The sequence below is a fragment of the Marmota flaviventris genome, chromosome 1, assembly GCF_047511675.1.
Source record: "Marmota flaviventris isolate mMarFla1 chromosome 1, mMarFla1.hap1, whole genome shotgun sequence".
NCBI lineage: Eukaryota > Metazoa > Chordata > Mammalia > Rodentia > Sciuridae > Marmota > Marmota flaviventris.
In genome coordinates this window covers 210,049,794-210,064,797 of record NC_092498.1, presented here as the reverse complement: position 1 = coordinate 210,064,797, position 15,004 = coordinate 210,049,794, and the positions used below count along the sequence as shown (strand labels likewise).

At 58.5% G+C, this 15,004-nt stretch overlaps 1 protein-coding gene across 1 annotated transcript; it reads left to right on the top strand.

The window, feature by feature from the left end:
* Window positions 1–688: 688 nt before the first annotated feature.
* Yju2b (YJU2 splicing factor homolog B) lies at window positions 689–14,394 on the top strand. The gene is made up of 10 exons (XM_027955282.2): window positions 689–770; window positions 3,663–3,779; window positions 5,018–5,071; window positions 6,265–6,347; window positions 7,167–7,222; window positions 9,632–9,692; window positions 10,767–10,909; window positions 10,995–11,167; window positions 13,375–13,513; window positions 13,700–14,394. Exons 2-10 carry the CDS (start codon window positions 3,777–3,779, stop codon window positions 14,173–14,175), a joined length of 1,188 nt encoding a protein of 395 aa, XP_027811083.2. The 5' UTR covers window positions 689–770; window positions 3,663–3,776; the 3' UTR covers window positions 14,176–14,394.
* The last annotated feature ends 610 nt before the right edge of the window (window positions 14,395–15,004 follow it).

The window sequence follows — 15,004 nt, the reverse complement described above, 5'->3', positions numbered from 1 at the left end:
CATAGGTAATAGGTCAGTGAGTAGGTGTGGTTGTACTCCATTAAAACTATTTTCGGACGATGGAATCTAAGTTTATTGTTTTCACAAGAAATAAAACTTTTTTTCCCCCTCCCAATCACTTGAAAATGGAAAAACAAAAGCCGGGCATGATGGTGCTGTCCTGTAATCCCAGCGGCTCCAGAAGCTGAGGCAGGAGGACAGCAAGTTCAAATCCAGTCTCAGCAACTCAGCGAGACCCTGTCTCTCAATAAAACATACAAAAAGGCTGCGGATGTGGCTCAGTGGTTGAGAGCCCCTGGTTCAATTGCCGGTACCAAAAAAGAAAAAAAGGAAAGGAAAAACAATTCTTAGTTTACTAGCTGTTCAAAAACAGGGACTGGGCTGGAGGTGTGGCTCAGCGGTGGCGGCTGGCTGGTTTGACTCGGGGACCTTGCTCGAGCGAACCCACCTGGCTTCTCCGGCTTCAGCGGCCTGGACTGAGCTCCTGGTGGGCGGTGTCGGGAGGAGGGCCTCGGATTGGGCCTCGCGGAGTGGGCGGGGACGGGGGTGGGGCACCGTGACGTATGTGCGGTTGGGCGGGGCAGTCCTGAATTGATCCACTCCCGGGGCTGAGAGGGCGAGTCGTATTCGGCAGCCAGCCAATCAGCGTGACGTGCTGCCTCGCCCCGCCTCACGCCGGCGTCCCCGTCACGCGGGAAGGGCGATCCGCTCCCTGGCCGGCCGGGCGCGCTTCCGGGCCCAGTCGCGGCGTGACGTCAGCAGGAGGGCAGGTAAGCGCTGGTGTGCTGGTGAGTGGGTGGGCTGGCTGCGTGGAGCTGGAGGTCTGGCCACCGCCCACCTGCGGACGGTGCTTCGGGGGAAGTGGGGCTCTGAGGTGCCGGCCGCGTCGCCTGACCCAAGTTCACAGGGCTCCAGCGGCGCCCCCTACCCTGCCCTGGCCCCTACGGTGCCTCAAGGGCCGCTCCGTTTTCTCCTCTGGAAAATGAGACCAGCCAGCCCCTACCTTGCCAAGCCGTGGTGAAGTGGTGACGGTGGGTAGGAGAACTAAAACTCCACCGTTGACCTCGACCTCGGGCGCTGCCCCGACACTGCAGCCCACCTGGTCTTTAGGCAGCCTTAGCAGGTGGATGCTTTTTATAAACCCCCGTTTTACAGGGGAGGAAAGTGAGGCTCACAGAGAATCCGCAGTTTACGTCAAGCATCTAGGACTCCGCAGATGCCAGATCCAAATTCACACTGTGACTCTGGGCAAATGGGGTCAGTACTCTTGACACTGAAGATCGGATTTCCATCCATCGTCCTGTGGCCTTGTCAGTGCCACTCACTGGGGGCGTAAAAACACTTGAAGACACACACCCAGCTCCTGTGAGCTGCGTGTTTAACACTGTGAAAGCACTTCCCGTGCATCACTTCATCCACAGCAACCCCCAAAGTCATCCACTGTCCTCATCATCCACTCTTCAAAAGCCCAGGGAAAATCAGACACTGACCACAAGGTCACCCAGCTGGTAAGGAGTGGAGCTGGGATTTAAGCCCAGGGAGCTGTGACCCCCAAAAGCCTGCATGGGCACTTAAGTTATTTCGTTGGTAAAAAGGACTTTTTAGGGTTGAACAGACCTTGGAAAAGTCCCATTCAAAGGGACACACACTAAAATAGTTTCAAGGAAATGGCAGAACAGTTTACATCATGGGCATTTCGCAAACCCCTACCCCCACTCCCTTAGAATCTTTGCTATCAGCTTCTGAGGCTGGGCAACTTACTAGATCCCACCCCCATCCGTGTCCTAATTGGTTATCCAGAGATAATAGTAGCATAATGCAGACTAAACTTAGCTGTATCAGCTCCTCCTCCTCCTCCTCTTCCTTTTCCTCTTCCTCCTCTTCTTCCTCCTCCTCCTCAGACCCCACCCTGTCTGCCCCTCAGTGAACATCAGAGAACATGCTCTGTGTGGTGGTGCACACCTTTAATCCGAAGGCTGAGGCAGGATTCCAAGTTGGAGGCCAGCCTGGTCAACTGAGAGAGATCCTGTCTCAAAATTTAAAAAGGAATGGGGATGTAGCTCAGTGGTAAAACTCCTCTGGGTTCAAACTCCATTATCATCAAAATTAATTTTAAAAAAATCTTTAAACAGCATGTACATAAGTAGGCTAAATAGGTAGTTAGAGACCAGTCTTCGTGATTCTTGGGCAAGAGCTGATAAACTCGGCCCATTTGATTTTGTACAATATTCAAGTAAAGAATGGTTTTAAATTTTTTTTTTTTTTTTTAAATATTTATTTATTTATTTTTCGGTGGACACAACATCTTTGTTTGTATGTGGTGCTGAGGATCGAACCCGGGCCGCACGCATGCCAGGCGAGCGCGCTACCACTTGAGCCACATCCCCAGCCCCGGTTTTAAATTTTTAAATCATTGTGGGGACAGATCCAAAGAATAATATTTTGTGACAGATAATAGCAATTTCAAATGTGAATTTTGAGTCCATAAATAAAATTTTTTATTAGACTACAGCCATGCCCATCATTTGCGTATCTTTAGTTTGGCTCTGAGGAGAGCTTTGAGTTGTTGGGCACAGACATTCTGGGCCAAAAATCCAGAAACATTAACTATCTGGCCTTTATTCATTTATTTATTGGTAACAGGCATTGAACCCAGGGGTGCTTAACCACCAAGCCATATCCCCAGCCTTTTTTATTTTCATTTGACACAGGGTCTCACTAAGCTACTTAGGGGCCTTGCTAAGTTACTGAGGCCTGCTTTGAATTTGCGATCCTCCTACGTCAGCCTCCCGAGCCACCGCCCGGATTAGAGGCTTGGGCCACCTCGCCCTGCTGTGAACTCTTTAATGTAAACCAGAACTTCCTTTTATTTGACCTAAAAGTCTTTCCTGTAAACCCTGGGGGGAGCCTGCCGCCTCCAGCCTGCACATTTAGTACCTGGGTCACCCCAGTGGACACTTCTGAAACCTCCATCAGTTGTTTCATTCAGTCTCCAGTCAGCATCCACTAGGGCCAGGCCCTGTGTGGGGTGCGCACGGCACAGGCCACCTGACCAAGATGACAGCCTGTAAGGTGCATTGACAGCACGTGGCCTGTGGAAGAGCATTCAGGGCAGAGGAAAGAAAACAAAACCCACGTCTTGAGGTGCAGCTCGGGGTGGAGCGCTGGCCCAGCATGCACGAGGCCCAGGTCCCAGCCCCAGCACTGCAGAACACAAAAAGGAGGGGCAGAGGAAGAGTGTGGCAGGCCAGGAAGCCAGCGCTGGGACACAGGAGCCAGAGGGAGACAGACGGCTCCGAGAGGCAGGCAGGGCCCACAAATTGATTCTAAAGGAACGGGAATTGCTGGAGGGGCTTCCGTGGGAGACTGTCACATCCACGCCTATTCCAGGAAGTCCCCCTGACCACCGTGGGGGGAGCCTTGGGAGTGTAATTGAGGGCAGAAATAGGACTCCCTGCGTTTTGGGAAAGAGTTGACGGGAGCTGGACCTTGTCAGGGTCCAGCGGGGATGAGAAGGGTGAGGTGTGAGGTTCAGGTGGCCACAGCGTGGCGCGGACTCTCTCAGATCCCACAGGCACTGCCTTCAGAGGCTGCCTGCACCTGGCAGGAGGCTCCTGGGAGCCAGCACCACCGCCAGCCCACACCTCTTGACTTCTTTGCAGGGAAGCCTGAGGTCCCTTTGCCAGGCCCTGCAGGACGGCAGGACTGGTCCACGCAGTGACAGAGGAACTCCAGGTTGACCGCCTCGAGGGCGAGGACCCTAGACAGCTCCCAAGATGGTGAGTAGATAGCCTGTGCTCCCTGTGGTTTGCTCTGGGTCTTTGTGGGGTCCCCAGAGTGGCCCTGTCCTCTTCCTCCACAAGCTCTAAGGAAGTAATTTTTTTCCATATTTTTAATCGGTGCATTTTAATTGTGCAAGATGGTGGGATTCTGCGTAATTGGTGATTTCAAACTCCAGATTGTGGTCTTTTGGTGTGATAGGCTTGAACCTTCGTTATGCACTAAAGTGGTCACCCAGGGACTTTCTTTGGGTGGTGCTGGGGATGGAACTCAGCTTCACACGTGCCACGCAAGCACTCTGCCACTGAGCTACGTCCCTAACCTGGGCTACGTTTTTGAAATCTGTCATCTGTTGATGGACACTTGGGTCATTTCCGTCTGTCGGTTGTTGAGAGGTGTGTTCCTGGAATGTGTGTCTCCTGGGCTTTGTGGTTCCTTTCCTGGGAGCTGCTGAACGGCCCAGTGTCCAAGCACCATGCCCAAGTGGGTCCTGGTGTCCGTACTTTTGAAGCACCTCAGGTGGCTGTACAGTCAAATCGCACAGCCAGGTTTGAGAAGCCGCGCTCTGAGGGGTCTTTAGGTCCATTGGGCGGGTGATGCCAGCGTTTACAAGGACATGTGCCAGCATTCGTGATCCCTGATGAGACCTGGGCTTCAGCTGCATTACGTGTGTGTCTGCACAGTGGTGACGTTAAAAGCGGAAGCGCTCGGCTTACTGTGGTGAAGACACCAGAGGTCAACACGTGCCGAGTCTGCGCGGCAGCCCACGTTCCAGCCTGGCAGGGAGCGCACCCTCAGATCCCAGGGTGACTGGGCCCTCAGCATCAGGAGATGGGCTCACAGGAATATCATGGCCGGTGGCAAGATTCACTTGCAAAATCTCCAGTGTGGTTTTCACTCTGAGCTTTCAAGCACATGACTTTTGCACTGTTGTAAAGTCAAAAATCACTAGTCCAGGGCCTGGGGCTGCAGCTCCGTGGTCAAGCACTTGCTGTCGTGAGTGGGACCACTGTAAGCCAGTGGCCCTCTGCGTTTCTTACTGTTAGCCATGGTCCCCAAACAGTGAAGTGTGAGACTTCCTGTGGGACTTCCCAGTGCAACAACAGAGGGCCTGTCACCAGGCAGCCACTGCCTGGTCAGACACTGGACCCAGTCCTGTAGGAGGTCCTGTCCCTAGAGGGGGCACGGGCTGGTCTCCTGCAGGCCCTCTCCCAGTCACGGCTCTTCTGCTTTCCAGGGTGAAAGGAAAGGTGTCAACAAGTACTACCCTCCGGACTTCAACCCCGAGAAGGTGAGTGCGGGCTCCCTGCCTCCTCCACGTCCCTCAGCAGAGACTCACGCTGTGCCCGTGAACTTGGGGCCAGGAAGGGAGCCCCAAGGTCTGCTCTAGAGTCTTCTTCATCCCTGGTAACGTGTGGGTGTCTCAGTGACCTTGCCATCTGTGCCCGAGTGGGGCTGAGCACACGGACTCTGGGTCAGATCCAGTGCCCTCCCGGCCCCAGCTCCTGCACCTGGAACCTTTTCCTCCTTCTGACACCAATCTCCTGTATTCCTTGAGGCTCCTTGCAGAGGTCTTCCCTGATCACTGGCTCATTCTCCACCACATCACCTGCTGCTTCTCTTTAATCTCCACCGCCATTTTAACTCCTGGCATGTGGTTCATTTGTTTGCATGTTATTCATCTCCCCAACTAGAACGTCCTCTCCCCAGGGCAGGGGTGTTCGTCTGACTTGATGGCCGCCTCCCCATGCAGAAGGCACTTAAGTTAGGCCCAAGGACCCCAGCACGCGTTCCCGGGCCCAGCACTCCTCCTTTCTGGAGTGGTGACTCTGAAGGAAAGTACAACCTGAGCTCACAGAATCCTTGGGTGATTAATGAGGTCACTCACGTAGAGTGCCGAGTGAGCACTTGGCACTGCGGTCCTTTCTCCCGACCCTCCCACCAGACCTGCAGGTGATAGTGAGCAGTAGCCCCGCTGATACACGGGGAAACTGAGGTTCCTTGCCCATGTCACTCCCTCAACTCAGAAACGGGAGCAGGACTGTTGGCCCTCCCAGCGGCCCTCTACCTGCGGGTTCCCTGTCCCTGGATTCACCAACCGCAGACTGAGAACCTCCAGGGGATCCAGCGGCTCTGTGCTGAGCATGCCCTGTGTTAGTTTCTTGTGCTGATTTAAGCATGTGGGACTCGCGTGGGTCCTTCGCTACACCAGTTTATACCAGACTCAAACACACACAGATTGGGGTGTCCCTGAGGCCCGGGAGCCCACCCTGGGGATACGGAGAGACAGCTGAAGTCCTGATTCCAGGTCCCCTGCTTCCCTGAGACCTCTGTGCCTCCCCTGCCGCCTCTGACAACCCCACCCCCCACACGGGGTAGGACAGTCAGGCCTCTCTGCCCCGCCGGCCTCTTGGCCCAGAGCAGTGGGCCGCAGGGGACCTGAGCTGCCCGCCCCGCAGTGCTGACTCTCGCTCTTGCCCACAGCATGGCTCCCTCAATCGATACCACAACAGCCACCCGCTTCGGGAGCGGGCCCGGAAGCTGTCCCAAGGCATCCTCGTCATCCGGTAAGACCCTGGCACCACCGGGGGTGCCCTGCCCTGTGCACCCTGGCCTCAGGCTCAGCACCTCTCATGGGCCCGGTGCTGTGGGGCCTGATTCCGTGAGGCAGAAAGCCCCGTCTCGGTCCACTCCTGCCGCACGACGGAATCAACACCGTCAGTGCCGGCTCGTCCTCAGGCCTCTGCTGGGCATGGAGGGCAGGCCCGGGCCCTCCTGTGTCTTGGGGAGTTCCTGGGAAGGACTGGCAGGTCCTGTACGGCTGGACTCTGCCTCCAGCACACGAGCCCGGCCTCCTCTGTCCTCCGGGCGCAGTGCATGGACTTCAGAAGAGGAAGCAGATGCCCGCCAGGCCTCCGGAGGCCGAGGCCCACACTTGCCACGCTGTCCCTCCCTTGTGTCCCACTGACTGCCCAAAGCAGGCCTTCACTCCAGGGCTGCGGCCATAGACTCCCCTCTGGACAGGAGTCTAGAGCCACGGTGCAGAGACCTGCAGGTCAGGGAGGCAGAGTCAAGCCAGGCCAGGTGCGGTGGCCACCCCGGTGGTCCCAGCTGCTCAGGAGGCTGAGGGAGGAGGATCACTTGAGCCCCAGGAATTCAGGGCCAGCCTGAGCAGCAGAGCAAGACCCTGCCCCACAAGCCAAAGCCAGATCACCCTGTGTGTGACTGCATGGCCCCTGAGACTCCGCATCGTGTGCAGCCAGGGGAACGGGAAGTTGGGCTCCATTTGTGTACAACAAAACACGTTCTGCTGGCGTGTATAACTAACGAGGATAAAAAATAACATCTAGGAGCAAAAAGCAAAAAGAAATTATTTGTTTCTGTAGATTCGAGATGCCGTATAACATCTGGTGCGACGGCTGCAAGAACCACATCGGCATGGGTGAGCTGCGGCCCACCCCCCTGCCCTCCCCCTGCCCTCCCCCTGCCCTCCCTCCCCTGCTCTTCCCCCTGCCCTCTCTCCCTACCTTCCCCCCCTCAGCCCTGCAGACAGGGAGCCACTTGCATGCTGGGCACTGGGAGGCTCATCTCCCCTGGGAACTCCTAATCAGGAATTGGGGAACAGACACCCAGGTTGCAAAGCCATTAAGTCTCTGGGCCCTTGGTTGAAATCCCGTCTGCCACTTCTTACCTGGCTGACCCTCAGCAGGAGACTAGCCTCTGTGCCTCAGTTTACCTGTCTGTAAACAAGGGCCCACCTGGTGAGCTACATCTGGTGCTTGACATAGCACGTGGTCCGTGCGGAGGGCTGGTGCGGGCCAGCTTCCAGCATTCTCACTGCTGCCATTATCCTTGGACCCTGGGGGTGCACAGGAGCAGGCGGGAGGGCTCAGCCTCTGTGAGGCCTTGGCGGGGCCCTGGCTCTCCCCGCTCGCCAGGGAGCACAGATCAGCTCTGACTCCACATGTGAGGGCTCTTTGAGTTCAATTGATTTGCTTGAGTGGCTCACAGAACGCAGGAAATGTGACTCAAACGTGGAGCCTGGCACAGTGGCACACCCCTGTAATCTCAGCTGCTCGGGAGGTGAGGCAGGAGCATCACGAGTTGGAGGTCAGCCCGCGCAGCTTAGTGAGACCCTGTCTCAGAATACAAATGAAAGACTGGGGATGTGGCTCAGTGGTAAAGCACCCTCGGGTTCAGTCCCCAGCACAAAAACAATAATGTACTCACGCATTTATTAGTTCTGGGGGCGCTCAGGGGAGGACGCACTCCCATGCTCACCTCGCACGTGTGAGACCTGGGTTTGATCCCAGCACTGCCAGGGAAGCAGAGCCGCGTGGGATGAGGGAGTGGGAAGGGGCGTGAGCTCCCGGGGTGCCACCTCCAGGAAGCTCAAGCTTCCAAACCCTGACCCTTTGGTTCCTGCAGAAATGTCACTGCGCGGCATGTTTGCTGACAGACAGGCCTGCCACTGCGCGGCGTGTTTGCTGACAGACAGGCCTGCCGTCCGGCTTCCTCCTGGCCTCTCAGCATTCCTCCTCCGGGTATAGGGCAGGACCCTCGGGGGTGGGGAGGGTCTCGTGACCTCCCGTTGGACAGGGCTGGGTAAGAGTTTCTTCAGGGCCAGCTCCAGAGCAGAAAGGCTGGGGAGGGGCAGAGGTTGAGTGACCCACAGCAGGGAGGAGAGATTTTCATTTCTATGGGCCATGGGAGGAATTAGGAGCCGGGGACCACGGAAGAAAACCAAGGTGCCTGTGTCATAATGCTGTGCTGGGAAGCCCGCACGCATCCTTCAGGGCACGGCCCAGGGGTGAGCGCCTGCGGCTCAGCCAGCCCTCTGCACGGCACCTGGCCGGAGTAGCTCCCCGTGCAGGAGTCAGCAGCTGTGGTCAGGAGGGCCCAGCCCTCGCTCTAGGGCCTCAGAACTGCAGGAGGAAGGGGACAGGCCACCTCATTGGCAAAGGGAACGAGTGAGTCCCGTGTCCCTCTAATCAGACCCAGCTGGGCACCTACCTCATAAGCCTCCAGGCACTTAGAGGACAGAGATTGGGCCCAGGGGCTGGTTATAGTTCCTGTCCCAAGACAGGAGGGGAAACTGGGCCTCAGCCTGGCGCCACGGTGCATCCCAGAGCCTGAACTAAGGCAGCCGCCCAGGAAAGTAAACCGCAGGCCACACCAGCCACCAGCCCGCTCTGCCTGCCAGGTGCAAGCCTTGAACAGAGTCAGAAGTCAGAAATACCGGTTACCTGGGCTGGGTGGTCGGTGGTGGGCCGGACTCACACCCGGGTTTTAGTCCCCAGTTCCTGTTAGGAGTCCCCAGAGGAGACGCTTAGTGGCAGACCACTCGCCTGCATGTGTGAGGCCCTGGGTTCCATCCTCAGCACCACATAGAAATCACGAATCAGATAAAGTTTCATTGACAACTAAAAAATATTTTAAAAGAGAATACAGATTACCTAACTAGGACAAAGAATTCTGACCGTTTTTCTAAACAGGTAATGAAAGCCGACCTTCTTACACACCTGCCGAGTGCCAGCCCTGTCCAGCCCCTGTGCCCTCTTCTGGCTGGCTCCAGGGGCCCCCAGCAGCAGGCGGGGGATCCTGGGAAACAGGCCCAGAGGGCAGGGCGCAGCCTGAGTGCCTGTGGCCCGTGGTGGAGCCCGACTCAAACCCGGGCCCTCTGGCTCTGGCCCACCGCTGTGTCTTGAGCCTGTGTGGGTGCAGCCAGGACCCCCCCCCCTTTCCCACGTGGGTGTCTGTGCCCTCCAAGGCCCCTCCAGTGCTGGGCCTGCCTGTCCCCATCCTGAGGAGATGCGGGTCCCAGCCTGAGCCTCGTTCCCTGCCCTCCCAGGTGTGCGGTACAATGCAGAGAAAAAGAAAGTGGGCAACTACTACACGACCCCCATCTACAGGTAGGAGCGCCTGGCACCGGGAACAGTGTGGGCCAGGTTAGGGGACCACAAAGGGGGATCTTGGCCCTCTCTGTAGGCTCCGGAAGCCCCTCCCCACGGTCAGTCAAGCCTGCCCCTCCCCCGGGTCCTCCAGGGCTCCCGCCCCTGCAGTCAGCCCCAAGCCTTTTCCTCACCTCTGCCTTCTCCCCTCACTCGTTCCCCTGCAGCCTCCTGCGTCCCTCACACACCTCAGGTACATGTCCCCTCTGTGCCCTCCACCCGGGGACCTCCTCCTCGTGGCCTCCAGGCTGCTTCCCTACCGGGTGTGCCTCGGTCACCACCCTCACAGAAGCCTTTGCTAAGTGGCACTCAGCTGCTGACAGTGTGCAGTTGTTGGACCCCTCTGTGACTCGTCCCCCTCTGGAGCATCAGCAGTGGCACATGCCTGTAATGCCAGCCACTCGGGCTGAAGGCAGGAGGATCACAAGTTCAAGGCCAGCTTCACTCCCACTGAGCAGCGTAGCGAGACCCTGTCTCAAAACCAATAGGCCTGGGATGGCTCAGGTGCAGCGCTTGTCCTGCACCAGCAGGGAGGGCCTGCCTCTACCCCAGAACTGCCTGAAAAGGAGCGGGTTGGCTTGCTCCACTGCCCAGCAGCGTCCCCAGCAGCTGGCACCAAGCCTGGCACAGAGCAGCCTGTCTCAGATTGTTGAATGAGCGAGCTCGTGCACGAGGAAGTGAAGGCGGAGAGACGTGGATGAAGGAGTGAAGGAGCCGGCCCCTGCCCGGCCTGTGCTTTCCTCCTGTTGGCCTTCTACGGTGCTGGGGATGGAACCCGGGCCCTGACGCACACCAGGCCTGTGCTCTACCCCTGAGCTGCTCCTGGGACCCAAGGTGGCCTCTTTGTCAGAAGGGCACTAGGGGCAGGGCCACACCTCACCCTCGGCCCTCCTCCTAGACACAGCCCGAGTGCGCGGTCGGTGCCCAGCGAGTCCTTACTGGGTATCGCAGGTGGATGGAAGGAAGCGAATGGGGGCCCTGGGCGTCCCTGGGTGTGCCCACAGCATCCCGACTCCTGCCCATGCCTTCACCCAGGTTCCGGATGAAATGCCACCTGTGCGTCAACTACATCGAGATGCAGACAGACCCCGCCAACTGTGACTATGTGATCGTGAGCGGCGCCCAGCGCAAGGAGGAACGCTGGGACATGGCGGACAACGAGCAGGTGCTGACCACAGGTGAGCGCCACCTGCCCGGCGCATGCCCGGCTGCCTGGCCCTGGCCCTGAGCGGGGCCCAAGCTGCACTGTCGTGGTCCCTGCAGAGCACGAGAAGAAGCAGAGGCTGGAGGCGGATGCCATGTTCCGCCTGGAGCACGGGGAGGCGGACCGCAGCGCGCTCAAGAAGGCCCTGCCCACGCTGAGCCACATCCAGGAGGCCCAGAGCGCGTGGAAGGACGACTTCGCCCTCAACAGCATGCTGCGGCGGAGGTTCCGGGTGAGCGCCCCGTCAGGAGCACAGGGTGGGGCTCCGGGGACGTCAGGGCAGGCGTGGAGCCAGAGAGCGTGGGTTGTGAGCCGGGATCAGCCAGCACCCCACCACAGCACCCCACCACACCCCAGGTCATTTCACCCCAGAGCCTCAGGGTCCTCCTCTGACCCGTGGGTCACTCCCGTCCTGCTGGAACAGAAACACAGGCGGCGACATGGCCACAGCAGGCCTTGACTGCTCACAGTCCTGAGGCTGGCAAGCCCAGGACCAAGGCCCGGGTGGACGAGTGTCCAGGGAGGGCCATTCCTCACAGATAGCGCCTTCTGGCTGTGTCCTCGCATGACAGGGGACAAACAGGTTCCTCAGGCCCAATTTCCTGGGCATTGATCCATCACCTCCCCGATAACTAATCAGTTCCCCAGCGACCCCACTTGATGCTGTGACGTGACTGAGAATCTGGGAGGCGCTGCCGGCCCTCGGATCCACGCCTCCCCCTGGGGGCCTCCCCCTCTGCCCCTCATTGGTGCCCCTGGGCCACGCAGCCTCCTCGCCCCTCCTGGTCATTCGGAGCACTCCCCTGCTGTAGGCTCTGCATGAGCTGCTCCTTCTGCTCTTAGAAGAACCCACAGCGTTCCTGCACACAGAGGTCTTCCCAGAGGTGACTTCCTGGGGAGACGTCCCCTGGCCCTCCACGCATTCCCCACGGACCTCCCTGCCTCTGCCTCCCCGCGACCCCATGTCCTTATCTCTCCTACCGCTTTGCCCAGCTGACCCACTGCAATGTCAGCAAGGGCTTCTGTTTTGTTTCTTGGTACCAGGGATTGAACTCAGGGGCACTCGGCCACTGAGCCACCTCCCCAGCCCTATTTTGAATTTTATTTAGAGATGGGGTCTCACTGAGTTGCTTGGGGCCTCGCTTTGGCTGAGGCTGGCTTTGAACTTGTGATCCTTCTGCTTCAGCCTCCTGAACCAGCACAGCTGGGATTATAGGCGTGTGCCAGGCCACCACACCTGGCTCAGCGAGGGTTCTTGTCTACCTGTTGTTGGGTTCCCAGAACCTAACGAGGCCCTGCCAAGGTGGCATCCTGAGCACACAGTTGCACCTCGCCCCACGACAGGAACGCATTCTGAGCAGTGCTAAGGGATTCTCTGTTGTGCGCACATCAGGCCTTTACTAACCCAGAGTTGATGGCTAGATGAGCCACACACGGGGCCTCTTGCCGCAGGAGGTGTAGCCAACCCAGTCCGTGATGCACCAGGTGCTGAGGCTGCAGCGGGCATGGAGGCTGCATCAGAGTGAACTCATGATAGTAAATAGAACCAATTCACTCCAAGTGCAGCGCAGTGTGCACACCTGTAATCCCAGCCACTCTGCAGCCTGAGGCAGGAGGATCCCAAGTCCAAGGCCAGCCTGGACAACTTAGTGAGTCCTGTCTCAAAATAAAAAGGGCTGGGCCAGGCACATGCCTGTAATCTGAGCGGCTCAAGAAGCTGAGGCAGGATCGTGAGTTAATATCCATCCTCAGCCACTTAGTGAGGCCTAAGCAACTCAGCGAGACCCTGTCTCCAAATAAAATAAATTTTTTTAAAAGGGTCGGGGATGTGGCTCAGTGGTAGAGAACCCCTGGGTCCAATCCCAGTACTAAAACAACACCACCAATAAAAATTGTACTCTCTAAAATAACAAACTGCTGCTCAGGAGGCTGAGGCAGGAGGATCACTTGAGCCAGGGATGCAAGACCAGCTTGGGCAACCCCGAGACCCCATTGCAAAAGAGAAAGAGAAAGCACAGTGTAGTAAATACGCAAGTCAGTGACGGTCACTAGTCACTCATCAGCACTGTGTGCTGCACGTAGCCACGCCCTGTGCTTCTCTCCAGCTGGACTTACACCAGCGTCACCACCAGCACAGGAGGGGCATGGCCAGAGGAAGCCACAGCGGCTGCGACACCAGGCAGCAGGTGTTTCCAGCCCCATCCATCTTACAGGGCCACAGCCGTCCCTGGGCAGCATGGCCATCTTGTCTAGATGGACAGTAGAGGGGCCCTGGTTTGTGTGTCGGTGACAGTGGCATCTCCCACGTGGAGAGTGACTCCTGTATCCAGGTTGCTGAGGCCCTTCCCTCACACTGAGGGGGAGCCTGAAACCCAGGAGCTGGAGGCGGGTCAGGGAGAGGTGGGGCTGTGACCTTGACCCCCTGCTGCTCCCTCACAGGAAAAGAAAAAAGCCATCCAGGAGGAGGAGGAGAGGGACCAGGCCCTGCAGGCCAAGGCCAGCCTGGCCATCCCTCTGGTGCCCGAGACGGAGGACGACCGCAGGCTGGCCTCCCTGCTCAGGTTCCACACCCTGGACTGTGAGTTGGGGGCTCCCGCGGGTGGGGTAGCCATAGGAGGGGCGCAGAGATGGGGATGCCTGGCCGTGAAAGGTGTGGCGGGCTGCGAGGAGCTATTTAATTTTTGGTGCCAGGCCTCGCTGGCGCCTGCGCCTCCGCGCCCTACCCTGAGCCACACCTGTCCCTTCTTCAATCCCCTCCCCGCAGCCTACGAGGACAAGCAGAAACTCAAGCGCACGGAGATCATCAGCCGCTCCTGGTTCCCCTCCGCCCCGGGCCCCGGCAGCGCCAGCAGCAAGGCCAGCAGCGTCCTGAAGAAGCTGGCCCAGGGCCGCAGGAGCGCACCCAGCAGTTGCCCCGTCACCGTGGAGGACCTGGGCATCGTGCGGCGGCCTCGAGACATCCCCGGGAGCCCCCAGCCCACGGCCGAGAAGGCCAAGTCCAGGGAGCCGCAGGCACCTCAGGGGACCACCCAGGACAGACCCGCGTCCTCCCAGGACGGCTCTGAGGAGACAGCGAACCCCAAGACCTGCGGACAGTGGGGGCAGGAGGGGAACGGTCAGGACAAGTCCCGGCCCCCATCAGGCTCCTCCCAGGAGGCACCGGACCCTCCAGGCACACCGCAGCCCGGCAGCCTGAGCTCCTCTCTGGTGGCCGACTACTCTGACTCCGAGAGTGAATGACGCGGACTGGACTCCTCCGCAGCCATTAGAGCACCCGAGGCCCGGGCCCACGCCCCGGAGGCCCCCTCATCGCCCCTCCCCCTTGCCCTCCTCAGCGATGGATTGCTATTTATTTGGTCCTGGTGAGGGCCTCGTGCCTTGTGGGACCCGCATCTCCACATTAAAGCCCTGTTCTCTGCCCAGCCTTGGGTCGCTGGACAGGCCCAGGGGCTGTCCGTCCTGCTCTGTCCATCTGGCTCCCCGCGGGGTGAGGGTTTCCAGGTGGTGGCACAGATGGGCTGGGGTCAGGCACCTGCCTGGAAAAGGCAGCACCAGCTGAGGGTGGAGGGTGGAGAGGGGTCCAAGCAGAGGAACGGACAAGATGGCCACAGATGGGGCCCAGGGCACCTGGGATCCAGAGCAGGTGCGGGAGGGGCTGTTGGTCACCATCCCCCGGCGCAGGGGCACATGGAAGGGTCTTGAGGAAGGCCCCAGGGGTTGCTCTGAAGGAAAGGGGGCAGAAAGTGGCCCAGAAAATGACATTTTCCAAGGGCGTGTGGCCCGCCACCTCCCCTCAACCTGCAGAAAGACCATTTGACAAACACTGATTGAGCACCTAATGTTTGCATCCACAGTCTTGCCACTGGAGACAGCGGTGAAATTTAAGGCCTCCTGTCCATGCCACACTGAGATCCAAGCCAAATTGGCATTTCCCCCACCCCCTTCAGGGAAGTGGCACCCTTGGCCACACCCACTTCCCCGCTGTGTTGCCCAACGCTGGTGCCTGTCTGCAATGCCATTCCAACAGTGGGGACTCGTTTTGAGAAAAAGGAGAAACGGGTTTTATACT